The 25,391-nt window shown below is 50.3% G+C and overlaps 1 protein-coding gene across 3 annotated transcripts in view; it reads left to right on the top strand.

Annotated features, from left to right (window-relative positions):
* Nucleotides 1-376: 376 nt before the first annotated feature.
* Nucleotides 377-25,391, top strand: part of Sympk (symplekin scaffold protein) — a 30,587-nt gene continuing 5,572 nt past the window's right edge. The window contains exons 1-20 of one of the 3 annotated variants that reach the window (XM_021642134.2): nt 377-531; nt 4,911-5,034; nt 5,181-5,246; nt 7,906-7,959; nt 8,042-8,115; nt 10,855-10,981; nt 12,309-12,558; nt 13,153-13,323; nt 14,657-14,896; nt 16,466-16,620; nt 16,961-17,111; nt 18,801-19,005; nt 19,656-19,806; nt 20,900-21,135; nt 21,626-21,707; nt 21,841-21,954; nt 22,730-22,877; nt 23,471-23,631; nt 24,555-24,663; nt 24,926-25,026. In XM_021642134.2, the coding sequence (XP_021497809.1) occupies nt 4,930-5,034; nt 5,181-5,246; nt 7,906-7,959; nt 8,042-8,115; nt 10,855-10,981; nt 12,309-12,558; nt 13,153-13,323; nt 14,657-14,896; nt 16,466-16,620; nt 16,961-17,111; nt 18,801-19,005; nt 19,656-19,806; nt 20,900-21,135; nt 21,626-21,707; nt 21,841-21,954; nt 22,730-22,877; nt 23,471-23,631; nt 24,555-24,663; nt 24,926-25,026 (2,700 nt within the window). In that variant the 5' untranslated portion in view covers nt 377-531; nt 4,911-4,929. The remainder of the gene's footprint in view (nt 532-4,910; nt 5,035-5,180; nt 5,247-7,905; nt 7,960-8,041; nt 8,116-10,854; nt 10,982-12,308; nt 12,559-13,152; nt 13,324-14,656; nt 14,897-16,465; nt 16,621-16,960; nt 17,112-18,800; nt 19,006-19,655; nt 19,807-20,899; nt 21,136-21,625; nt 21,708-21,840; nt 21,955-22,729; nt 22,878-23,470; nt 23,632-24,554; nt 24,664-24,925; nt 25,027-25,391) is intronic. The other 2 variants (XM_021642135.2, XM_060368819.1) reach the window with 2 other exon arrangements.

Here is a 25,391-nt window from a genome sequence, read left to right as displayed (position 1 = left end):
CCCACTGGACAAATGGGAAGACTGAGGCTTTGGACGACTGCAAATGCTGCAGGCTCCGCACGGGATCAGGGCCGGTGGTGGAAGGGCTCAAGACTTCTGCTTAGACCCCACTGAGTCACCAGATCGTCTCCAAGACTCAGAAAACTCCGCTCACAGCACCCTCCACTTTAACGTCAGCCTGCCGTCTAGGGAGATGGGAGACTCAGGACTTCCGAGAACTCCATTTCCCAGAAGCCTCCGCCCCTATCTCTGTCCAGCGCCTGCGCACGTCGGACTACATTTCCCAGAAGGCATGGCGCTCGAAGGCCGGAAATGGCGGCCGCCCCGGTGGACGCCCGGGGAGGGCGGACGGCTGCCGACGCGGCACGCCGTAGGGGCGGGGACGGGCCGCGGTGCGGGACTCCATTTCCCGGCGGCCCTACTAGTGCAGCGCCTGCGCTGTGTCACGGCGGCAGGCGGAAGATGGCGGCGGCAGCGTCTGTGGAGAGGCGCTGCTGAGGGGGCGCGAGGGGGACAGAGGCTGGAGCCGCGGTGAGCGGGTGGCGGCGTGAGGGCCTGGGGCGAGGGGAGGAGGGGCGCTGACGAGGCCCGGGCGCGAGCGGCGAGGAGGGCCTCGGTGAGGGCCGGGAGCAGCGGCCCTTGCCCCTTCCCCCCTGCTCAGGACCCTTCCTCGGCTTCCCAGTCTCCCGGGACCAGAGTTCCAGCGTGGCCCCGCACATGTCCGCCCCGCAGACCTCCTCGGCCTCCAGTCTGCGTCCTGCTTTATCCTCCGCTCCGCACACAGCTGCGACTGGCCCTTTACTTTGCCCAGACTGGCCATGTGCCTTCCCGCCGCGGGGCCTTTGCACAGGCTGTTCACTTCCCCCACTCCCCCACCCTCAAGACATGCTGTTACCCACTGGCCTAACTCCCTTCATCCCTGGGGCTGGGGGGCTCGGCACCCCACGTCACTTCCCCTGCAAAGCCCCCCGCTCTCTGCCCTCGTTCCCAGAAATCCGCCCGCTGAAGGCCCTCGCAGGTCCCTGGGCCTCCCCCCACGTCACGCGTGGTTGAACTTGTTGTTAGGGTTTTGTGTGTGTGCTGTCTGAGGATGTGTCTAACCCTGAGCTGTGTGTGATCGCGGACTGGGTGTGTGTCGGTCGGCGTCCGCAGCGCCCGCCACGCACCGGCACTGGAGTTGTTCAGGTGATGTTCGTTGAATGAATGAAAACCACTTGGAGGTCCACTCTTTAAAGTGACGGCGGAGTCGTCGTCCTTCCTGGTGGGAGGGGCAGTTCACTGCTGAGCACACAGCGGGGGAGGGAAAAAAGAGCTAATGTTTCTGATAGCCAGACTGCAAACATCCCAACCAGTTTTGAGTAGGAAATCACTAATTATATTTATGTAATAAAATGATTTGCAACTGTAGAAAGGAAGTAGAAAACTAGACTGAGCTCCAGCATTATTAAGGGGAAAAGTGAAGCAAAAAATAATCTATGTACAAGTTGAAGGTCAGCTCTGTATCCAGTTCACTGTGGACTCAGCCAGCCTTAGATGGAAATATTCAGGAAATCAGTTCACCCTGACCATATGTAAATTGTTTAACTCTTCCATCAGTGCCTAGACAATACAGTGTAGCAGTGCTTACATAGTATTTTGCATTAGGTATTTAAAGACACCTGAAGGTGACTTAAGCCAGGCTTGGGGGCTCAGACCTGTAGTTCCAGCTACTTAAGAGTTGAGACAGGAGGTTCACAACATTCTAGGTGTTGTCTGGGGTACAGAGCAAGTTTACTGGCAGCCTGGGCAACTTAGTGAGACTTTGAGATGTCTCAAAGTCAAACAGCAAAAAGAGAACTGGGATGCTGCTCTATTTTAGAGCCCGTGCCTGCCATACAGGGGTCCTGGGTTCCATATCTAGCACAGCCAGAGAGAGAAGGGGGGGCGGAGGTTAAAAGTGTGCTAGAGGATATGTATGGGTTTCACATGAACACTGCTCTTTTGTTTTGGGGGAGGTCTCTGCGTCCCATGCTGGCCTCCCAACTCACCAAATATGGGGGATGGCCTTGAATATTACACCTCTGGGTTTATGTGGTGCTGGGGATGGAGCCTGGGGCTTTGTATTTTAAACAACAGCCCCAACAGTGCTGCTTTATTTTATTTTTATTTTATTTTATTAAGCAGTGGCCCCAGTTGGTCTCAAACTGAGATCCTCTTACCTTTACCTGGAGGGCTGGGATTAAAAGGCATGACACCATATCTGGCCAAACAATGCTGGTGTTTTTAAAATATTTTTAATTATGTAGTTTTTTTTAAATGTTGGAGTGCTCTGTCTGCATGTACACCTACATGCCAGAAGAAGGCACCAGATCCCTTTATAGCAGCCAGGGTTCTTCACCACTTAGCCATCTTAACAGCACCAAGCAATGCTGTTGTAAATATAGGAATAAATTTTGATATAAAGGGAGTCCTGGGGTCAATTGCTGATACTTGTGGGGAGCTGAACATCATTTTACTAATTAAAAAAAAAAAAGTAGAAATATGGACTCGAAAAAAAAAATTAAAGAGTTAAGCCAAAGAGGAAGGAAAGTTTCTTTGGTTCTTGATGTGTCGAGTGGAAAGTTCCTTACATTTTGGTCCCAGGAGCAGTGCGGCGTGTCGTGTCAGGTGGCCATACTCCTTGGCTTAATGCGCACACAGGGGAATGGTGATTGTCGGTAGCATGGGATTGAATGTGCTGTGAGTGTATAAAATTTGGAGTAGGGGCCTCAGTATGGAGGAACAGACTAGATCTCAGGGGGCAAAAGAAACAGACTTTGAGAAAGGGTTGTGCAGGCGGGGGGTCAACTGACAGCATGGCGGCCAGAGGGAGGTATAGGGCAGGCCTGTGGGTATGGCACTGACTCTGTGCAAGATGTGGAGTGACAGGCAGCCTTCACATCTTGCTCAGGATGTCACAGTTCTTTAAAAAGATAAAACTTAGCTTGGCTAGTGGCATATGCCTTTAATCAGCACTGGGAGGCAGAGGTAGGTGCATCTCTGTGAGTTTGAGGCCAGCCTGGTCTACATAAGATTTATAACCCATTGACACCCACCAGGTTACTTTCACTTAAAAATCCTGGCAATAAACTTTTTAAAAATGTATTAGCCTGTGATGTCTGGAGGAGGTGTTGCTATTCAGTTTATAGGTTAATTCCATTTAAATTTAGATACCTCCACTGGGTGTTGGTGGCGCCTGCCTTTAATCCCAGCACTCCAGAGACAGGCAGAATCTCTTGAGTTCAAGGCTAGCCTGGTCTACAGAGTTCCAGGACAGCCAGAAACCCTGTTTTAAACCAAACCAAAACAAAACAGAACAAAAACAGCAACAACAACAAAAAAACGGTGGTTATCTCCAATGCTGTCTTATAGTTGCACCATTTATATTTAGGACTAATCTAACATATTTTTAAAAAATTAATCTTTATTTTCTGTGTACGGATTATTGTTTGCATTTATGTCGAGTACCTTCAGAGGCCAGAAGAGGGTTTCATATCCCCTGGATCTAGAGTTTTGAACTGTTCTGTGGGTGCTGGGGGCCAACAAACCCAGGTCCTCTGGAAGACCACCAATGCTTTTATCAGCGAAGGCAAATCTCCAGCCCCCAGTTCCACCTTTATAAAAGCTTGTCACTTCTTCACACTGTTACAGCTCAATGTGCTCCTCCTGCCTCAGTCTAACTGCTGGCATTAGACCACCCTGACTTTGGTTTTCCTTATATAATGGATCTCCCTCCCAAAAGGGGAAGCTGTAGAAATTACCGTAGTCTGCTGGTGCTCACAGATTTACCACATTCTGTCAGTGTAGAGTTTCCATATTCTTTTCTTCCTCCTCTCTCTTTTTTTTACATAATTTATTTTTATTTTATGTGCATTGGTGCGAGGATGTCAGATCCCCTGGAGCTGAAGTCACAGACAGGTGTGAGCTGCCATGTAGGTGCTGGGAATTGAACCTGGGTCCTCTGGAAGAGCAGCCAGTGCTCTTAACCACTGAGCCATCTCTCCAGCCCCTCTCCCCTCTCTTAGCAGCCCACCTGGCCTAGAACTCACAATCCTCCTGCCTCAGACTTCCCAGAGTGTTAAGACTACAGGTGTGTGCACCTACCTGGCTCTCCTAGCAATTCCTTGCAGCTGTGCCACCTGTTGGTTTGCTTATTTATCCCCTCAGGGCCTTGCACATGCTGTGCAAGCACTCCCCTACACACTCCAGCTTTCAGAGTCCTCCAGCATGTAGGTGTAGTCTTTGCAGCCTGGCTCCCTGCTTAAGAACATGTGGTTGGATTATGCTGCTTGCTGTTAAAAGTCATGTTGTAGCAGTGGTGTCTCTGAGTCATTTCATGATTTTTGTCAGTATGATTTTATGATAATTATGTAGAGGTTCTTCTCCCTCCCTCTTCACAGAATGGCTTAGGGATGCTGTATTGCAATGAGTCTTTTCTTTTTCTTTTGAGACAGTATGACGTAGCTCTGGCTGGCTTTGAACTCACTGCGTAACTGAGGCTGGTCTTAAACTCCCAGTGTTTGTACCTGTGTCATAAAAGTGAGAGACATGCACCACCACACCTGGTTATGTAGATGGTCTTTCTTTTTTTTCTTTTTGGTTGGGGCTGTCTCACTGTGCACCCTGGTTAGCCTGGAAAGAGTTTGTGGCTCTGCACACCTGTAATTCTAGCTCTTGGGAGGCACCAAGAGAAGGGCTAGGAGTTGATGGCCATCTTTGGCTACCTGATCATACAGAGACCAGCCCAACCTACATACACCCTGTATTTAAAAAAAAAAAAAAAAAGTGCTAGAGATGAAGCACTGTGCCCCCTGCTCATGGACATAAACCCCTTATTCACCCAAGAGGAAGGAGGAGGGCTGGACAGGGGAGCTTACTAGTTTCTTTTCCAGGGAAAACCTGACAGCAGTCATGGCAAGCGGCAGCGGGGACAGTGTCACCCGCCGGAGTGTGGCATCCCAGTTCTTCACACAAGAAGAAGGGCCAGGCATTGATGGCATGACCACTTCTGAGAGGGTGAGTGTCACTGGGGGAGGCTGGGAGTGAGAAAGTCTGCCTTCTGCCTTTGAATGATGCTGCCCAACAGCAGAGAACAGGAGGACTGCAGGAATTGGCCCAGGCTGGCAAGACAGGCCGCACACCTGGTTCTTGTATCCCTCCAGGTGGTCGATCTCCTGAACCAGGCTGCGCTCATCACCAATGACTCAAAGATCACAGTGCTCAAACAGGTGAGGCGGGGTAAGGGAGAAGAAGGGCAGGACAAGGCAGGGGATAGCGTCCCTGAGGGAGCCCTGCTGACACGTGGTCATGCATGTCTGTACACAGACCCACACGCCTGTGATGCGTTCATACCTGCCTGTGCACGTGCACACTCATACATACCAGTGCCCAGCGTACAGCGTGCTCACTCAGCGCTTCTCACGACCTGGGACTGGGCACAGTGGGAGGGGTCACCTCTGTAGTCTGTGCACAGAAAAGCAGGCCTCAGGGTTTACAGACTGAGCCTAAGAACACTGCTAGCAGCTGGCAGAATTAGCCATTGGATTCTGGAGACCACCTCAGATCCTGTGCCTTTCCTTATTGCCATTCCCCTTACTATGGTCTGGTTAGGTGGACAGACAGTGACCTATAGTGGACAGGCTGGCATGCAGAATTAAGAGGGAGCTCCTGCCTGGGAGTGTTGTTGCACACCTTTAATCCCAGCACTCAAGGAGGCAGAGGCAGGCAGATGGCTGTGAATTTTAGGCCAGCCTGGTCTACAAAGCAAGTCTAGGACAGGCAAGGTTACACAGAGAAACCCTGTCTCCAAAAAGCAATTCCTGACCTGTCTTCAGGATAGTGGTCACGGAGGGTTTTCTAAAAGAGGCTATCAGAACAAGTGCTGGAGGAAGAGAAGCTGAAAGGCATAACCAAGCACAGGCAGAGCATCAAATCATGCAGAAGTGGAAAAGAATAGAGTCCTTCAGAACAAGACAGGGTGGAGTCCATATGAGCTCTGTGGCAGATCTCCTGCCTGGAATCCCATAGTGGGGGTGGGGTTGTGCTCAGAGGTTGTGTTTATCAGGCATGAAGCCTAGGGGTCCTTCTTCCTAGAACCACAAAGACTGTGGGACCACACTGCCTAGGTCGGGACCCTATTTCTCCCCCCTTAGCACATGGCCGTATTCCCTGTGCAGTACCATGGGTGCTGACAGTGGTGTGGTTATGAGGGTGATTTACTAGCAATATTTGGAGTTGTATTGTTGAGGTCTTGGGCTCGCTTTAGGTTTGCAGGAGGATGTCTGGAGAAGGTGTTGTTTCAAAGAGTATAGCGTGGGGCTGGAGTGACTGTTCACTGTGCAAAAGGATCTGGCTTCAAAACTTATAGAAAAGTTGGGCGTGGCCACATATGCCTAGGACCTCAGCTCGAGGGGTAGAAACAGGTGACTCCTGGGAGCTGCCTAACTAGCTTGGCTAAAATTCCCAGGTTTGAGATATTTGAAAGAGGAACAGACAAGGAAGACATTCTGTTTGTACACATGAGTGTGCCCATCCCCTCATGGGCATTTTTTTTTTTTTTTTTTTAATGTAGGAGGGTTCTGGAAAGGGCTCTCATGGTCAGAATGCTTGCTGGCTGCTGACATTGTGAGGTTGGAGAACTGATGGGAAAGGAGGCTGAACATCAGGAAGGCAGGAGCTCTACTGTCATCTGTGTTCCTGACCCTTTTACTCTGTATTCATTCATTTATTTGTTTTTCAAGACAGGGTTTCTCTGTGTAATAGCCCTGGCTGTCCTAGACTCACTTTGTAGACCAGGCTGGCCTCAAACTCGTAGAATCCGCCTGCTTCTGCCTCCTCAGTGCTGGGATTAAAGACATGTGACACCATGCCTGGATGACTTTTTTTTTTTTTTTTTTTTTTTTAAGAAGTATTTTTATTATGTTGTTTAGACTGGCCTTGACCTCACCCTGCAGCCTACACAGCTGTTGAACTTGTAATCTTTCTGCCTCCTTGAGCAGTTGGAATCATAGGCCTGTGCCATAAGGCTCAACTCTCTCTTTTGTTTAATACTCTTGGATATCATGTCTTCACGGCTGACCAGGACCCGACCCACGTCTACAGGTGCACTGAAGCCTCCCAGGGTCCTTAGTCAGTGCGGGTCTCACCATACAGCACAGCAATGCCGCCCAGAGGTTCCAGAGTGTCAGGGCCACCAGTGCCATCTCCTCCCTATTGTCTGCATACACTGAATCTGGGTTGAGTTTTGAGGTTTCTTTGTGTTTTAATTCTATATGTTTTGCCTACATTCATGCACGTGCAACTCTGACAAAGACTATAAGAGGACATCAGATCCCTTTGGAACTGGAGTTACAGATAACCATGAGTGGGTACTGGGAATCAAACCTACTCCTCTGGAAGAGCAGCCAGTGCTCTTTTTGTTGTTTTGTTTTTGTTTTGGATTTTGGTTTTTTTGAGACAAGGTTTCTCTGTGTAGCCTTTGCTGTCCCGGACTCTTTTCATAGACAGGCTGGCCTCAAACTCACAGAGATCTGCCTGTCTCTGCCTCCCTGAGTGCAAGGAGTGCCAGAGCCAGCCTGGCTTATTTCTGGACAAGCATGCGGAGGTCAGAGGACAACTTGCTGGAGTCAGCCTGCTCTTTCCATCAAGTGATTCTCAGACATGCTATTTAGTTCTTCAAGCAAGTGTGGCAAGTTCATTTACCACTCTGCCATCTTGCTAGCCCTTAATTTTTAGTTTTTAAAGTCTTCAGTTTATTCTGCCTTGCTACCATGACAGTCTGCGTTAGCCTTTCAAGTACTTGGGAGTATGGGGATTATGAGTGAAAGCAACTGTGTCTGGCTTTGGGGCCTTGTTTTATGTCTGCTCCTCCTTCCTTCAATTGCCTAGGTCCAAGAGCTGATCATCAACAAAGACCCCACCTTGCTGGACAACTTCCTGGATGTGAGTGATAGGCCTGGGGGTAGGATGAAGGGGAGGTGATGCCCTTGGTGTGGCCTGATCCATCTTCCCTCTGACGTTACAGGAGATCATCGCTTTCCAAGCAGACAAGTCAATTGAAGTGCGCAAGTTTGTCATTGGCTTCATTGAGGAGGCATGGTATGGGGGCTCCTTGAGAGTGTCTGGGTGTCCTGGCTTGTGTTCCTCAGGGTCCCCCAGCACACAGCTAATGGGATTGCAACCCTAGTTGTCAAAGAGTCACTGCACTTCAGCCAACACTTCTTGGGTGCTTTGTTCATAGAACGGGAGTCCTCCTTTCAGAATACAGGCAGCAGCTTACTATTTCTCAGCCACTGTCTCCACCATGGCTTTTCTCCACCAGACTGACGTGACATGGGAACTGGGAATTGAACTCAGGGTCTCTTTCAGAGCAGTATGCACTCTTAGCTGCTGAACCATCTCTCTAGCCCACTTCACCCCCTTCCACTTCTTTACTATTTAAAAATGATCAATCAGTGGTGATTAGTACAGTCACTTTCAGTTTTTGTTTTGCTCTAGACAAGGTCTAAGCTGAAGCCCAGGCTCGCGTAGAGCCTCCTCTGTAGCAGAGGATGACCATGTATATTTGGTCCTCCTGTCTCTGTCTCCCTGTTTCTGGAATAGGAAGTTTGCCGTCACCCTGGCCTCATAGTTTAGTTCTGAAGCATCTGTCGGCCAGAGGGGAATCATATCCCTCACTGCTTGCCCATAGCGAGATGATCTGCTGAGAGGCATGGAATCTTATTATGCCTGATCTTACACTCTTGCTGGCCCTCTAAGCACTCAGGTGGAAACCCACGAACTTGCCTGACCTCATCTCCCTCTAGCCCTCACAAAACACCAGTTCCCTTCGTAGCCAGTCTGCTTCTGCTTGACCTGTGACTCCAGGTGGCCATTCCTTCACGTCCCCAGGATACTTCAGAAAACCCTTCCAAAGCATTCCCTTTGGGTCTTACCCAGTAACACTTCTGTCTTTACTGTCACTGCTCTCTATGGTGTTCTGTACTGCTTGAAATTGCCTGGAAAATTCTCCCCACAAAAAACTTCAGATTCCCAGTGGGGCCTCACTGTCTCTAGCCTTCTCGTTCTGGGTCTGCCTTAAACAGTGTTGGATCTAATAGCAGTGACAATGGCTGTTGTAAGCAAAGGCATCTGATCATGGCTCACAGTCTCTTGCCTGTGATCCCCATAGCAGCCTTAGATGGGGCCAGTTGCCCTCTCACAGTCTCAGAAGGGGCTATAGCTCATCCCTTCTTTACTCATTCTTGGCTCTGTGAGGGGAGGAGATAAAGTAGCTCTTTCTGTTGCCCTCAGAGCCTGCCAGGAGCTATTGAGTCTTGACCTGCTTTGTCCAGCTTTCAGCATGAGGCTTTTGGGGATTTCTTGATCTGTTTAATTGAGAAATAGGCTTGGAGGGTCAGGTGGGGTCTCTCCGAGTTGACTTGGTGGAACTTGGCAGACCTAGGATATTTTATCCTATATCTCTGACCCCAGTGCCCACACTGTCACACTCTCTTCTTTACTGGGAAAATTGGTAGAGACAGGATCTCACCATGGCCTTGAACTTGTGGCAGTTGTGTTTTCCCCAACACCCTCCCTCCATGGTCCCAGCTTCCCCAGTGTTGCGATTGCAGCATGTGCTACCATACCCAGCTATGCTAAATTTTCTTGAGTTCACAAAAAATTGTGTGTGTAGCAAATGTGTCCTAGTGTGCTGAAGGATACAGTATGAGGCGAAGCTGTGTACTGCCCTGCCTTCTGGCCTCACAGTTGAGCTTGTCTGTTTGAGAGAGAGTCTCACTTAGCCCAGGCCTGCAGCCAGTTTTCTTTACTACCGAGCCATCTCTTAGCTTGTGTTTTTTGGTCTTTTTGAATGTTTGGTATTTTTTGTTGTTGTTTGGTTTGGGTTTGGTTATTTTTTTAGATAGGTTTCTCTGTGTAGCCCTGGCTGTCCTGGAACTCACTCTATACCAGCTTGGCCTCGAACTCAGAGATCGGCCTGCCTCTGCCTCCTGAGTGCTGGGACTAAAGGAGTGTGCCACCACCACATATAAATGTTTAATATTTTTTGAATGATGCAGCCGATGTTTAGACTTGGATTGAAACTTATGTTTTGAAAAGTCCCATTAATGTGCTGAGTTTTGAGGGCTAGCTTTCTCAATTTCTTTGTTCCTTGACCAGACATTATTGGAGGCCTTTGGTTCTGTCAACCCAACTGAACCTGTCAGATCTTAGAACCAAGGGTAGCCTTGGTTCTTACAATGGTAGCCTCCAGTCTTGAGTAAACTCAACTAGGTGTTTTTATTAAGTTCTTTCATTGATTACTTGATGGGTTTTGTGGCCATTCACACCTCTGCAGTAGGTGTTCTTCCAAATAAGATGAAGATGGAATAGGGCTGGGGATGTGGCTCATGTACCTAGCACATGCAAGGCCTTGGGTTCCGTCACCAGCACTGTATAAATGTGCACTGTGGTGCGTGCATGTATACACGCTAGCACACAGGATCTGGAGGCAGGAGGGTCTGGGGCTCAAGGTTCTCCTCAGCTCTAGCTCCTAATTAGAGGCCAAGTTGTGATTAAGACTTTGTCTCAGAGAAAAAGCTGATGCTGGACATACTTCAAACAGTTGTAGGCTGTCACTTACACAGCCAGCAGGGCCCTACAGAGTTGAAGGAGTGAAGACTGCAGGACCAGCCATAGTATAGGGGCCCAGGGCAGCTCTACAATGGAGGTGTCAGCATTCTCCTCCACTACTGGATGTGCTGGCAACAAAGATTCCGACACCTCCACCTCAGTTTCTTGATTTGTGGACCCTGAGTCCCCATCTCCTACCCCTGGCCCCTTCTCTTCCCTCCCTAGCAAGCGGGACATTGAGCTGCTGCTGAAACTGATTGCCAACCTCAACATGCTCTTACGGGACGAAAACGTGAATGTGGTAAAGAAAGCCATTCTCACCATGACTCAGCTCTACAAGGTGGCCCTGCAGGTGAGGACCACAGCTGGGCCTTCCAAATGAAGGTTGAAGCCACGTCAGAGTGGGGTTTGATGCCGGCTATGCTCAGGGCTGGGCACACACAGAGCTGGCACTGCTCTGCTGAGCCACACTCCAGCCCTTGTTTTATGCTTGTCTTGAGCCATCTGAAGTACCCAAGGAAACCTTGAATTTCTCTCTCTTTGTGCTAGGAGTCCCTTAGCTGGGTTATAGCCTGTATTGCCAGTCCTGACGAGTGCAAGCTTGTTATGAGTGAGGTTTGCTGTCAGGAGCGTAGACAACAAGGCATCTAATGTTGTTTTCTAGGTCCACTCATTTATGATATTCAACAAACATTCCCCAAGAATTCTCAAGCCCTCTGCCAGGTGATGTAGGGGACAGCCAGGACCAGGACTGTAGGTGCAACCTTCACAGTGCTCCTAGCCCAGTGAGGGACACAGACTAAAGGATCATCTCAACCAGGTGTGGATCGCTCACCTGTAGCCCCCGCATGTGGGAGGCTAAGCCAGAAAGAGTTCAAGACCACCTTGGGCTACCTTGGAAGATCATGTTTCAAAAATATTAGCAAATTTTTTAAAAGGATCATGAGTTGTAGAAATAGCCAAGCTTTTGGAAATACTTGCTCTTTTGGAGGAGGACGCAGGTTCACTTCCTGCCACCCACATGCTGTCTTACAACCACCTGTAATGCCAGTTTCAGAACATTTGATGCCCACTTCCAGCCTCCTCGGGCACTGTTACATGTGGTGCACAGATACACGAAGATAAAACACCCTTATACGTAAACAAATCTCAGAAAGGGGGGGGGATCATATGACTTCCTCTGACTGCCAGTTGATGACACAGGAGTGAGTTCATTGGTTGGAACAGTGAGTTAGGTTATCAAAACAAAGTCAGTTAATCGTTGCCCTTTTTAAAAAAAAAATGTATATAAGCTTTGTGCCTGCATGTATGTTTATGCAGTCTTTGTGGAATGCCTGTGGAGGCCAGAAGAAGGATCAAATCTAGGACTGTAGTTTCAGTTGAGAGCTGCTGTGGGTATGGGAATGCAACCTGGGTCCTCTGCGATAGGATAGCAGCCAGCCAGTGCTCTAACTTCTGAGCTGTCTCTAGTCGTGCTCCCACCTTCCGAGGTGACTCCTGTGTCTTGAGATCTGCATCACTGGGTTGTGTCTTGGTCACCCCCAACCTAGCCTCACCCAGTGCTGAGCATAGCTGTGCCTTAACCAAGTGAATGCTCATCATTGAGTCTGAGGTGGGCCAGAGCCTGCTGGTGGCTGATGTGCTGTCTTTGTTGTGTCTCTTCTCTTGCTCCCTGGCAGTGGATGGTGAAGTCTCGTGTCATCAGTGATCTCCAGGAGGCCTGCTGGGACATGGTGTCCTCTATGGCCGGGGAAATCATCCTGCTGTTAGATTCTGACAATGACGGCATCCGTACACATGCCATCAAGTTTGTGGAGGGCCTCATTGTCACCCTTTCGCCCCGCATGGCTGACTCGGAGGTCCCCCGACGCCAGGAACATGACATCAGTCTGGACCGCATTCCTCGTGATCACCCCTACATCCAGTACAGTGAGTGCCCAAGGGCCTTGTATGGGCTCACCACCTTCTCTCAGTCACCCTCTTCTTCCTACCTACTCCTTTTCTCTTTTCTTGTTTCAGACAGGGTTTCCCGTATCCTGTGTTAGCATTGTGTAGCTGAGGGTAACTTGAACTTCTAATACTCTTACCTGAAACCTTCCAAGTTTAGTAAGTCTACAGACCAGGGCTGTATCGATAGAGTGCTTGGCTGGCACAGAACCCCAAGATTTCCCCAGTTCTGAATACACTGAGCATTACATGCCTGAAAATCCTAGTGCTTGGGTGGAGGATCATGAGTTCGAGGCCAGCCCAGCCTACAAAGTAAGACCCTGTGTTTAAAAACAAAAACTCGCCATGCAGCACCTTGCAGTGCTATTGCAGTGTCTGTAGATACAAATTAATGTATTCTACGCATCTTCCTCTAACATGAGTCAGTGTGTTTACACCAAAGTGTTGTGTACTGATTTTGGAGGACTAGACTGAGAGCCATGCTGCTTTGGGGCCTGTTGGGTTGTGTGGTGAGTCTGCATCCAGTCAGGTTGACAATAGGACCTCACTTACTGACCCTCTCTTCTCCCTCATTAGATGCCCTATGGGAAGAAGGCAAGGCGGCTCTGGAGCAGTTGCTGAAGTTCATGGTACACCCCGCCATCTCCTCCATCAACCTGACCACAGCGCTGGGCTCTCTTGCCAACATCGCCCGCCAGAGACCCATGTTCATGTCCGAGGTGATCCAGGCATATGAGACTCTGCACGGTAGGTTGGGTGTTCCCCACCCTCCACCCCATGTCCTCCCCTGGCCAGGTGGTTGGTTCTTAAGGAACCGTGAGCCCTGAGCTTCGCTGCATGCCAGTCAGCACTGCAGCTCACCATGAGCTCCATGTTAGATGGAAAGCGTTGGTGTTGGGTTGTGGTATTAGTGTGGGCCCTTTCTAATACCCACCCTAACTCCCAAATAATTGACACAGAGACCTATTAGATTTACTCAACAAGGTAAAACACTAAAGCTGGGCAGATGTTCATCTAGTCTAACCCAGCTATGCTAGTCGGGCCACCTCCTAGCCATGTGCCCTTTTAGCTGCTATCTAGTCTCACCCTGGCCGATCCTGCACCATCTTTGTCCTCATGGCAACTTTCCTATAGCGACCTTCTTCTCTGCCCTCTCCTCCTCCTTTCCCCCCTTCTCCTCCCCTGCCCCTCCAATCTCCATCCCTTCCTTCTTTACTTCCTCCCTCCCTCCCTCCTTCTGGCTGGGATTGGAAGTTCAGCCTTCCTATCTCCAAAGAGTATGGCGTTGAGGCATAAGTGATGCTTGGCATGGTTCTAATTGTCCATCTCTGAGCTCTTGGTCGGCTTTGTTTCCTGAAGCAGGAAGATGGCCCCAGAGCTCAAGGCTCCCGGAGGATCCACTTAGCAACAGAGTGAAAGAGAGCGACTCTTTCCCCATCATTCCAGCAAAAGTCAAAGGCTGATGCTCATTGTTTATGATTGGCTGAGCAGAGCCTGCGAGCCTGCTGCTGAGCCAATCACAGTGGCCTGGGAAACGCAGTATTCTCATTGGCCCCAGTCTCTTGCACACTTGGACAGAGGATGGAGACAGGGTGGTTCCCTCAAAGGGGAATGAGAGTGGCGCTGGCTGAGGAACTGGTGGATGCTGTGAAGGCCAAGTTAGAGGCCTCTTTCCCTGGGGAGCAGGCACGGCTTGCTCACCGAGGTGACTGAAACTCTGGCTGCTCATGCCAGTGGCAGGAGGATTGGCCTCAGCTGTGGCAGCAGTTCAGCAGCTTGTGAAGAAGGTGGCAGTTACAGTCTCCCCAGGGTTGGCACTGGCCTGCAGATCAGAGGCCTGACCTGAGGCTTGCTGCGCAGACAAAGAACATTTAGGCTTCTCACCTTAAAGGACTAATGTAGTAGAGGTGTTTTAGGTTTTTAGTTTCAGCTTGAAAGTGGGAAGTCATTTTTTTTGAGTCTAGGAACTTTCCAGAAAATGTCAGCCAGCGCCCTGCCCATGTCTGGGGCAGAGTATTGAGCCTGGTAGGCCCTGCAGTGATCTTTCCCCAGCACCGAGCTTCCACCTCTGTCCTCACAGCCAACCTGCCCCCAACACTGGCCAAGTCCCAGGTGAGCAGCGTGCGTAAGAACCTCAAGCTGCACTTGCTGAGCGTGCTCAAGCACCCTGCCTCCTTGGAGTTCCAGGCCCAGATCACCACCCTGCTGGTGGACCTGGGCACGCCTCAGGCTGAGATTGCCCGTAATATGCCTAGCAACAAGGACTCCCGAAAGCGGCCCCGGGACGATGCAGACTCTACGCTCAAGAAGATGAAGCTAGGTGAGCAGGGGCATGAGGTCTGGCCTTGTCTGAGGTCGCTAGTGGATCTGTTAAGTTGCATTAATACACAGTACATTACAAAGCATGATGTGGTAAACATAGCTAAGTAAAATAACTATGGCATATAATACATTAGTAAATGTACTTCTAGTCTAGGAGCGGATAACCTTGGTTGTGCGGCCTCCACCTGTGGATAGCTGGGATGACCGGTGTGTGGCCAATTAGAATGAATTTAAATGTTACAGAAAGGAATGAAGTGAGTGACAATGTGTCTTATCCTTCATGTTTTCATTCCTGTTTTATACATGTGTAGAAGGCTTGTTTCCCTTGGTTTATACACACACACACACACACACACACAGACACACACACACATACACACATACATAAATAGGATTTTTCTTTTCTAATTTTGAAATCTTTAGCATTTTTGGTTTTTGTTGAAACACAGTCACAGCCTTATTCCTCAGCCTCCTAGTTCAGGGATTACAAGTATGTGTCACCATCCCAGCTTTGAAGTGACTTCTGTGGTATTTGACAGTAGTGTTGGCCATAGCAGCCTCAATACCAACACTTTTTAAAAATGTCATCTTTGTTTGTTTATAGAACATTTCTGAAATTCTTGGGTGGGGAGTTTGTTTTGTTTTGTTTTTGACAAGGTCCTGGCTGGCCTTCAGACTCACAGAGATCCACCTGCTTCTGCTCCCAAGTGCTGGGATTCAGGTGTGTGCCAACACACCCAGCTATGAAACTATTTTTCATATTCAAGTGGAGTTAACGTCACAAGGGCTGCTGTGTGGCTCTAGCTAGATTTCTCCATTGCTCAGTGAAGGAGAGCAATGTTCTGTCTGTTCTGTCCTCTTGAAGGTTTCTGTGGAGCACTTTCTTGGTGTGCACATGTGTACATTGTTTTTAATGCATGCGCACCATGGTGTTTTTATGGAAGCCAGGGCACTGTGGAAGTCTGCCCCCTTCTTCCACCTCATTTGGGTTTTAGGGATTGAACTCAGGTCTTCAGGTTTGTGCAGAAAGCACCTTTTCCACTGAGCTGTGTCACTGGCCCTGCATCTCTTTATTGATTTATTTTAACTTTTTGTTTATTTTATTTTATGTGTGAGTGTTCTGGTTACACATGTGTATATTTACCACATGTATACTTTGTGTCTTCAGAAGGCAGAAGAGAGCATTGAATCTTCGGAATTGTTAATGTTTCCATGCACATTACAGAGTATTTGGCCACTATTAAAAGGATGTGGGGCAGGGGGATATTTAGCTTAGCCTTAAAGAACACCCAAATAGCAGTTCACAACCATCTATAATATTTTGTTTGGTTGGTTTTTTTCTAGGCAGGGTTTCTCTGTGTAGCCCTGGCGAAAACTGAGACCCAGGAAGACATGTTGGTGCTTAGGATCCTGTAGTACTTTTATGACCATGGCACACTGCAGCCTAGGTCCTTATAGTTTGCATCTGCTTTTTGTGGTGATTTGCTAGATGTAAGCTACCTGGCTCCCGAGCAAAGATCATGCTGCTATCTAGGGAACCACCCTCTTGTTCCCCTCCCCTTCTCAGAGCCCAACTTGGGAGAGGACGATGAGGACAAAGACTTGGAGCCTGGCCCATCAGGGACTTCAAAGGCCTCAGCCCAGATCTCAGGCCAGTCAGACACAGACATCACTGCTGAGTTCTTGCAGCCTCTGCTGACACCTGACAATGTGGCCAATCTGGTGAGGAGAGTGAGGTCGTCCCACAGAGTCCTGATCCCAGTCCTTTCGCTGCCTGTACTTCACAATGGCCACTGCCATAGTGTCAGCCTGGGGTTCCCTCCAACCCTTGGATGGGCCTCTTTTCTTCCAATGGCCATTTATCATCAGGATCCCACTCCCTATCTACTCACTCTGTTCTTCGGAAGGAGGACTCTCCCAAGTGAATGGGCTGGCAGTCATTGGCTCCCCCACAAGCTAAGACAAGAAGAACAGCCCCAGCCTCGACCAAAGTTCCTGCTGCATCTCCCATGCTGCCCTAGGCTGAGCTGCCTAAGAGCTTTCTTCCCTGGGCATCCTGCAGGTCCTCATCAGTATGGTGTACCTCCCTGAGACCATGCCTGCCTCCTTTCAAGCCATCTATACTCCTGTGGAGTCAGCAGGCACTGAAGCCCAGATCAAGCACCTGGCTCGGCTCATGGCCACACAGATGACAGCTGCAGGACTGGGTCCTGGTGAGTCTTGAGCTAACCCGTGCCAGGCCATGGCACTAGGCTCTTCTTACTGGAAAAGTTTCGGGATGAAGGTTATTTTCTATCTAACATGTCACCTGTCATGGGTCCGTCATTATGCAGGATATTCAGTGTCTTCAGGACTGGGCTTTGAAATCCAACAGACTCCACCTTGAGTCCAGACTAGCTTGTGTCGGGTTACTGAGCCTGTGAGCTTTGAGGTCTGTCTATTTTATCACTTTGTTCTATGTGTATGCCCTCACAGGCCAGAAGAGGGTGTCAGATTTCTTGCAGATGGAAAAACCACAGGAGGTTGTGGGTCCTCTGTGAGAGCAGCAAGTACTCTTCACCACTGAGCCATCTCTCCAGCCCTTTCGCTTTCTGTAAGACAGGGTCTTGCTGTGTAACCCGTGCTGGCCTCTAGCTTCTAACAGTTTTTCTGCCTAGCCTTCTGAGTGCTGGGGTTACAGGTGTGAGTCACTCTCAGCACCTTTGTGTTCTTTGAAGTATAAACAGTAACACAAGCACAACTCCAGTGTCAACACGGCTGCGAACTTCAGGAACCACATCCTTTCTTTCCACCTTAAATGGGTTCTGAAGTTAAACTAAGTTCCCTTTACCCTCTAAGCCATCACGCCAGCCCTTGTTTCAGACTTTGTTGTGAGCATAGCTGCTGTGAACAGTGGCGTACGAGTCTTTGGTGCACTCAGGTTTTCCCCTGAGTATGTTCCAAGGGATGGAGTTGTCAAGTCACATGCCCTCTGCTATTAAAGAATGTTTGTCATGAACATGTCCTAGTGGTACACATCTGTCATCTCAGGAGGATCAGAGGTTCAAGGTCACCCTTAGATGCATAGTAGGCTTGAGGATAGCCTGGGTTTCATGAGACCCTGACCCACAAAGCCCAAATGGGCTGGTGAGACAGCTCAGTGTGTAAAAAGTGTTTGCTGTAAACTCCAAAGACTTGAGTTTGACCCCTGGAATCCACAAGGTGGAAGGAGGAAACGGCACACATCCACTGTGGCATATGCATGTACATCTCATACACATAAATGAGATGGAAGCACAAGGACTTCCATTCCCATCCCTAACGTCCACAGAAAAGCCATGCTGGGCTACACCTAACCACAGTACTGGTTGGGCCCTGGGGATTTTCCTGGTCAAACACCATGGGTTCCATGGGTGACTTGTCTCAAAAACTAAGTGGGGCTGGTTTAATGGCTCAGCTGGTGACGGTGCCTGCCCCATGACATGCACAGCACATAAAATGTAGAAAAGAAAAAGAAAAAAAAAAGCCTGAGACAGGGTAGTAACACACATTCTTCTAACCTCAGCCTGAAGCCCTGAGTTTGAGTCCTGTCTGGGCTACATATTGAGTCTAGCCCAGTCAGGGCTGCACAGTGAGACTCTGTTTTAATAAAAAAAATAAAGTGGAGACAAAGGAAGATACACACCCCTCTCTCCCACGTGTGTATACAGTCTAACACATCAACACACACACATGCATACTCATGCACACCACACAGACATAATTAAGAGAACCTGCCTGTGATGTATCTCAAGAGGCTGTGACCCGGAATGAAGCTGTTTGGCTCAATTGTTCCTTCGCTGGGTGAGCCACCTGGCGGGTGCAGTGTGCACAGCAGAGCCTGGGGTGCAGGTAATGAAGCTGATGTGGGTGCCTCTGTTCAGGTGTGGAGCAGACCAAACAGTGCAAGGAGGAGCCCAAGGAGGAGAAGGTGGTGAAGCCCGAGAGTGTCCTGATCAAGCGGCGCCTGTCAGTGCAGGGCCAGGCCATCTCTGTGGTGGGCTCTCTGAGCACCATGTCCCCCCTGGAAGAGGAGGTACCCCAGGCCAAGAGAAGGCCAGAACCCATCATCCCTGTCACACAGCCACGGTAAGTGCTCTTCCAGTTGGAATGTGGTGCCTGTCCCATGAGTGTGCTATAGGAGTATGGGGCAGGCCGAGGGCTGGGCCAGGTTCCTCTACTTCAGAGTCAGCGCAGGGACCACCAAGCTTTTGTAGGATTCTGCAACCACACTTTCTTTTTCCGTCTTACCCTGGGAGAACAGTGGTAGAGTGACTTAAGTTAGAGACTCTCGGGGCCACCAGTCGTGGTGACAGTGAGACAGTTGGTACAATTCCTGATTTGCAACGGGAGCTCCTGGACGTCACCACCATCTTCATTTTTCTCATCACTTTTATCATAAATCAAGCTCAACCCTACTCGAGCATCACTTGAATGTTACTGCTTCCTTGTAGCCTCATGCTCCGCTCCCCATTCCATTTTCACCCCACCCACGCTCAGCCCCCTTCAGGGTCTTTGTGCTTACTCTTCTCTATCTGACCCCTTCTGGTCCTGGCCTATTCTCACAGGGAGATATGCTCCTTGGCAAAAACAATCACAATTTCTTCCTGACTCTGGCTTCCTGGCCTGCTGAGCCTCAGGAAGTTCAGAGGTGCCTATGTGGCCCAGCTGGGGCCACCAGACACACTGGGCTGCAGAAAGCATGCCAAGTTACTGTCCTTGACCCTGCCTTCATGTAGGCTGGCAGGTGCTGGTGGGCGCAAGAAGATCTTCCGTCTGAGCGATGTGCTGAAGCCCCTGACAGATGCCCAGGTGGAAGCCATGAAGCTGGGAGCTGTGAAGCGGATCCTGAGAGCTGAGAAGGCCGTAGCCTGCAGTGGGGCGGCCCAGGTGCGCCCCTCAGCCTAGTGGAAAGTCCCGTGGCTCCAGCCTCTCCTCCTCTGCTTGAGCCACTGCTCCAGGCTTGACTCTGCCCCCTGCAGAATCAGAGCAGCAGCTTTTTAGACAGCAGGGCTACACAGGGTGTGGGGTGTGGGCTGCTCTGATTTCAGACATACCTGGCTTCAAATATTTTGCTTTTTTTTTTTTTTTTTAATTTGTTTGTTTAATTTATGTGTATATGTGTTTGCACACATGGGTTTATGTGCACTGTGTGTGTGCAGAAACCCACAGAGGCCAGAAGAGGATACATATCCCCTGGAACTGGAGTTACACGGAATTGTGAGCCACCATGTGAATGCTGGAAACCAAACCCAAGTCCTCCAGAGTTGACAGCCGTTGCTCTTAAGCACTGATCTCTCCAGCCTTTATTTTCTAATGTGTTTGTTTGTTTTGTTGTTGTTCGAGTTTTTGAGACAGGGCTTCTCTGTGTAGCCTTGGCTGTCTTTGGAACTTGCTCTGTAGATCATGCTGGCCCTGAACTCAGAGGTCTGCCTGCATCTGCCTCTCAAGTGTTAGGACTAAAGGCGTGTGCCACCACTCCAGTCTTTTTCTTACATTTTAAAGAGTGTTGTGGGTGGTACAGATACCGTGTGTTCTTTTTGGTTTTCACCCACATCCTGTTCTTGCCTAGAGGAGACAAGAAGAGAATCCCTAGGATCTTGCCCTAGGACTGAACACAAGTCACTTCTGGGAGCCTGGGGTGGCTTGGAACAGTTGAAAGTTTGGTTCTTCCTTGTTCGCTGCCATACAATGTGAGGCTGCTGTGTTTATGCTCCTTCATGATGCCTTCCTTGGTTGGTTGATTGGTTGGTTGGTTGACTAATTGATGATTGATTGATCTGGTTTTCTGAGATGAAGTCTCACTCACCAGGCTGGTCTTGAACTTGAGCAATCTGGGTGGTAAGATTGTAGATGTTAGCCTCTGTATTCCTGAACCAGTGGGAGTGGGAGTACAAGGCATGATGAAGGGTGCTCCTCATGTAGGCTGTCAGGCGCTGACCTACATGCTTGCCTACTGACTTGCTTGCTCACCTGCCCCCAGGTCCGCATCAAGATCCTGGCCAGCCTGGTAACACAGTTTGACTCTGGACTCAAGGCAGAGGTGCTGTCCTTCATCCTGGAAGATGTCCGGGCCCGGCTAGACCTGGCTTTTGCCTGGCTCTACCAGGAGTACAATGCCTACCTGGCAGCAGGGGCCTCCGGCACCCTGGACAAATATGAGGACTGCCTCATCCGCCTGCTCTCTGGACTGCAGGAGAAACCGGACCAGAAGGATGGGTGAGGGCTTGGCCGTAAGCCCCACCTCCCCTCCTGTGTCTCACTTCCCTTTATCCCTTGGTACTACTCAGGCTTGCCCTCCCCATTTTCCTCTCCCTTTTTCCTGTTCCCTAAAGAAGCTTATGCAGACGATGCTGTGTGGGAGGGCTTGGGTGGTGGTCATCAGGTTCACTCCAAACTCTTGCTTCTTGGTCTAAATTGCCTCTCACCCTCTGGGCATCTGTTTCCCATCTGTACTAACAGGTCCCAGTGATAACGATGGTGGTACAGTGGCTCCGTGCTAGAGCACTGCCCTTGCACAAAGGAAGCCCTGGGTTGCATTTCCTCATTCTAGCAAAAGGAAGAAAGCATCAGAGAGGGAACACTGGTGCCCTGTCTGCACAAGCCTGCCCCTCTCTGAAGCTTCCAGGGCCGGGGAAGTTGGGTGCCATTTGGGCCACCGAATGTGGCTATCTTACTGCACTTCTGCAACCTGGTCTTTCTTGGGTAGGATCTTCACCAAGGTGGTTTTGGAGGCCCCACTGATCACCGAGAGTGCCTTGGAGGTGATACGGAGGTACTGTGAGGATGAGGTGAGCAGCTTGCAGATCTGTGGTGTAGACTTAGAGGCAGGTGTGTCATGCCCAGTCCTGGGCGCATGGTTTGAGAGCAGAAGGGACGCAAGAGGAAGATGCATAGCAGACTGAGCATTGCCCCCGTCTGCAGAGCCGTGCCTACCTGGGGATGTCGACACTTGGAGACCTGATCTTCAAGCGCCCTTCTCGCCAGTTCCAGTACCTGCACGTGCTCCTTGACCTCAGCTCCCATGAGAAGGACAGGGTGAGCTTATGCCCATAGCCAGCCAGCCATCCTTGTTCTTCTTTTCCTCAAAACTCATGTTTTCCATTTACCATAGTGTAACATCACCATGGAGTCAGGGGTGCTTTTCCTGACCCTGAGTGTGCCCTCTCAAAGGAGGGCGTGCCCATTCTCTTCTCACTGTTCTCATTGTTGGTAAACTGTCACCTGGGCTGCAGCCAGGAGAGGAGCCCATGTGGCTGCAGATAGGGTGATATCACGGCACACAGTGCTTAGGTATCCACCTGTGTAGGCAGGGAATGGGGTTCAAGATGTTTCCTGGAAGAGGAGGTAGGTGAGATGACCATAACACAGAGTAGCTGTGCTCTAGATGAGACACATGCTATGGCTGAAAGGCCCCTGGACCCATCTGCACTGTAGCCTGTCACCACCACCCTCCCTTCGGGTACATGTGCAGCCTGTGCTGTCATTTGTTACAAACTCATGCTAAAGACTAGACCTTGCTCCTGTGGCTCACAGCAGATGGTGTCCGAGGGAAGCTTGGACAGTGACATGTGCTCCAGTCAATGGGTTTGCCTGTCCTGCCAACTTCCAAAGCCAAGGCCATTTGGCAGGGGGAGTTACCATTGAGGAATGAGGAGCAAGCAAGGCAGGGGAACAAGATGGGACTGAGAAGTGCAACCTGAGATACAGGTCACTACTGTCCTGAGCCTCAGGCTGGACTTGATTCACAGCAGAGCAGCTCTGTCCTCACTCCCTCCCTCAGCTCCCTTCATCTTGCCCATTCTGCCCTCAGGTGCGCTCCCAGGCCCTACTCTTCATTAAGCGTATGTATGAGAAGGAGCAGCTTCGAGAGTATGTGGAAAAATTCGCCCTCAACTACCTGCAGCTCCTGGTCCACCCCAACCCCCCTTCAGTGCTGTTCGGAGCTGATAAGGACACAGGTTTGATGCAGGTTCATCTGACTTGTGTTGAGCCCCACCCAGCCTACTAGAATGGCTGCAAGAGGGCCAAGGCAGACAGACAAGAGGCTGCAGGGCTGGGAAAACTGGAGGACCAGGAGAGCAACTGTGGGTTCCAGGGCCATCTCAGGCCAAGTCCCTTAGCATAGTCCCAGATCAGGAATGTGGAAAAGGCCTCACAGGAAAGGTGTGAGCACATGTGAGCAGAGGTGCTACCCTGCCGGGGAGATGCTGGCACATTGAGAGTCTGTGTAGGGACCAGCATGGAGGGTAGCAGCACTGCCAGGTGGGCTGCCCCTTGTAGTACCTGACTGAGAGCCATTATGAGGGCATTTATGCTGATGCTGTAGTCTTTTTGTGATAGGACTCGGAGAAGGTAGGGTTAGGTTCACACTGTACAAATGACCATTAGCTGCCTTGGGGCTTGGTGGTGGGAGGAAGTCCTGCTCTTTTTCCACCTGCTCCCTCTTCCTGCTGACTTCAGAGGAGCATGGACACTGGGGACAGAGCTTTGGGAAGGAAATACTGGCCTCTGTTGACTCATGGCCCCGTCCTGTTCTATCCTGTCCTGTCAGAGGTGGCTGCGCCCTGGACGGAGGAGACAGTGAAGCAATGTTTATATCTGTATCTGGCTCTCCTGCCTCAGAACCACAAGCTGATTCATGAGTTGGCAGCTGTGTACACCGAGGCCATCGCCGACATCAAGCGGACAGTGCTGAGGGTCATTGAGCAGCCGGTGAGGCTCCCGGCCCACCTGGGCAGGGCCGAGTCCCCAACTCCAGCTGCTACTTGGGTGTCTACTTCAGCAGGCACCAAGGGCTGTCATCTGGATTCATGGCTTTGGCTTGTGGGTGGTTTTCACATCATTCTTCAGCTCATGAGAAGGCACAGGGTGTCTCAGAGGTACAGGGCCTGGAGTGGGCACACCTCGCTTCATAATGAAGTTCTGCCTTTGCTCTTTCACTCTGCCCTGAGATGAGGGGTGCAGGTCAGACCCCCAAGCAGAAACCACATTTGCTTGAGTTCCTATTACCTTTTTTATTGGCCTTTCCCTGTGCCGTTACTGGAGGTCCTGAGCCATAGGGCCACCCCATGAGAAGCAGATCAGATGAGTACCCAGTTTGCTCCTCGGTTCAGAACCCCTTGTTTTACATAACAGCTCTGCCCTTGGCTTTGTATTGATATTTGAACGGGTCTAGAGGTCTTCTTGCTCATCCTCCTGAGTGCTGAGGTTACAGGTATACACAGCCCTGCCCTCATGACATTTTTTTTATTATGGAAAACTCCAGTAGAAACAGAGGGAGATAGGCAGGGTAAGTGCGTCAGTGTCCATCACATTACACATGAGGATGCGAAGGGCAGCCAGCAAGCTCCTTGCCCGAGTCTAGCCTGCACTCTCAGCTAGACTAGAATGAACAGTGGTTGCAGGAGGGTGGGCAAGGGTGAGGAAAACCTTGTTAGGCATTGCAACACAAGTTGGGCATGGAAGGTTTGCGACAGTTGGGGCACTATCCTGCCAGGGAGGAGGACGTGATACAGATCAAGGCTCTGAGCTGACACCAGGAAAGACCTGGAGGATCCCAGAGATTTAAGCACCCCAGCTTCTCCAGCTTCCTTGAATGCTCACCATAACCTGGTGTTGCTGACCTCTGTATCTAGATCCGAGGAATGGGCATGAACTCACCAGAGCTGCTGCTGCTGGTCGAAAACTGCCCCAAGGGGGCGGAGACCCTGGTTACCCGATGCCTGCACAGCCTCACTGACAAAGGTGCCTGGGCCCCACCTTCCAACTACCATCTCACCCATTCTTCCCCTTCAGTGGGTGGAGCTACTATGTCCCCAAACCCTGTGGGTTTCTCCCGTCCTTGGACTTCTGTAGAGAAGAGCCATGTGAGCAACATTTAGGAAAGGAGAGGCTGGGGATCCTGCTCTGGAATTGCTTATATGCTTACCTCTGTCCCCTAACCCATGCTCACCTCCTCTGGCTCCTCCCTGTCATCCCAACTCTGCTTTTCTCTGTCTTCCTGAAGTACCGCCATCCCCAGAACTGGTGAAGCGGGTCCGAGACCTGTACCACAAGAGGCTGCCTGACGTGCGCTTCCTCATCCCTGTGCTCAATGGGTTGGAAAAGGTAGGGCAGGAGGAGAGGGGCAGGTGGCCAGCCCACTTCCACAGTATATAGGACAGAGGCTTGTGAGAAAAGCAGGGAATCCATCTTGCCCCTGTAGTCAGTAATTGCCCCATCTCAGCCTCCTCAAGCCACTGCTCAAGTGTCACAGCAGCATCTTACTGTGTGTGTTTCTGTGTGTGCAACCATTGTCCCTGGCCTATGGGAAACACCCAGCAAGAACAGGGGAGCAAGGATGCTTCATCCCCATGCAGGTGGGAATGAGGATGACACTGTTCACAAGTGGTAGGCAGCAGCTTTGGGGAGAGGGAGACATGTGATGAGGCTTAGAGGCCTCACTGGGGTGAGTAAGTGGATCACGGGGCCTC

The sequence above is a fragment of the Meriones unguiculatus genome, chromosome 1, assembly GCF_030254825.1.
Source record: "Meriones unguiculatus strain TT.TT164.6M chromosome 1, Bangor_MerUng_6.1, whole genome shotgun sequence".
Lineage (NCBI taxonomy): Eukaryota > Metazoa > Chordata > Mammalia > Rodentia > Muridae > Meriones > Meriones unguiculatus.
This window is presented reverse-complemented; position numbering and strand designations above follow the sequence as displayed.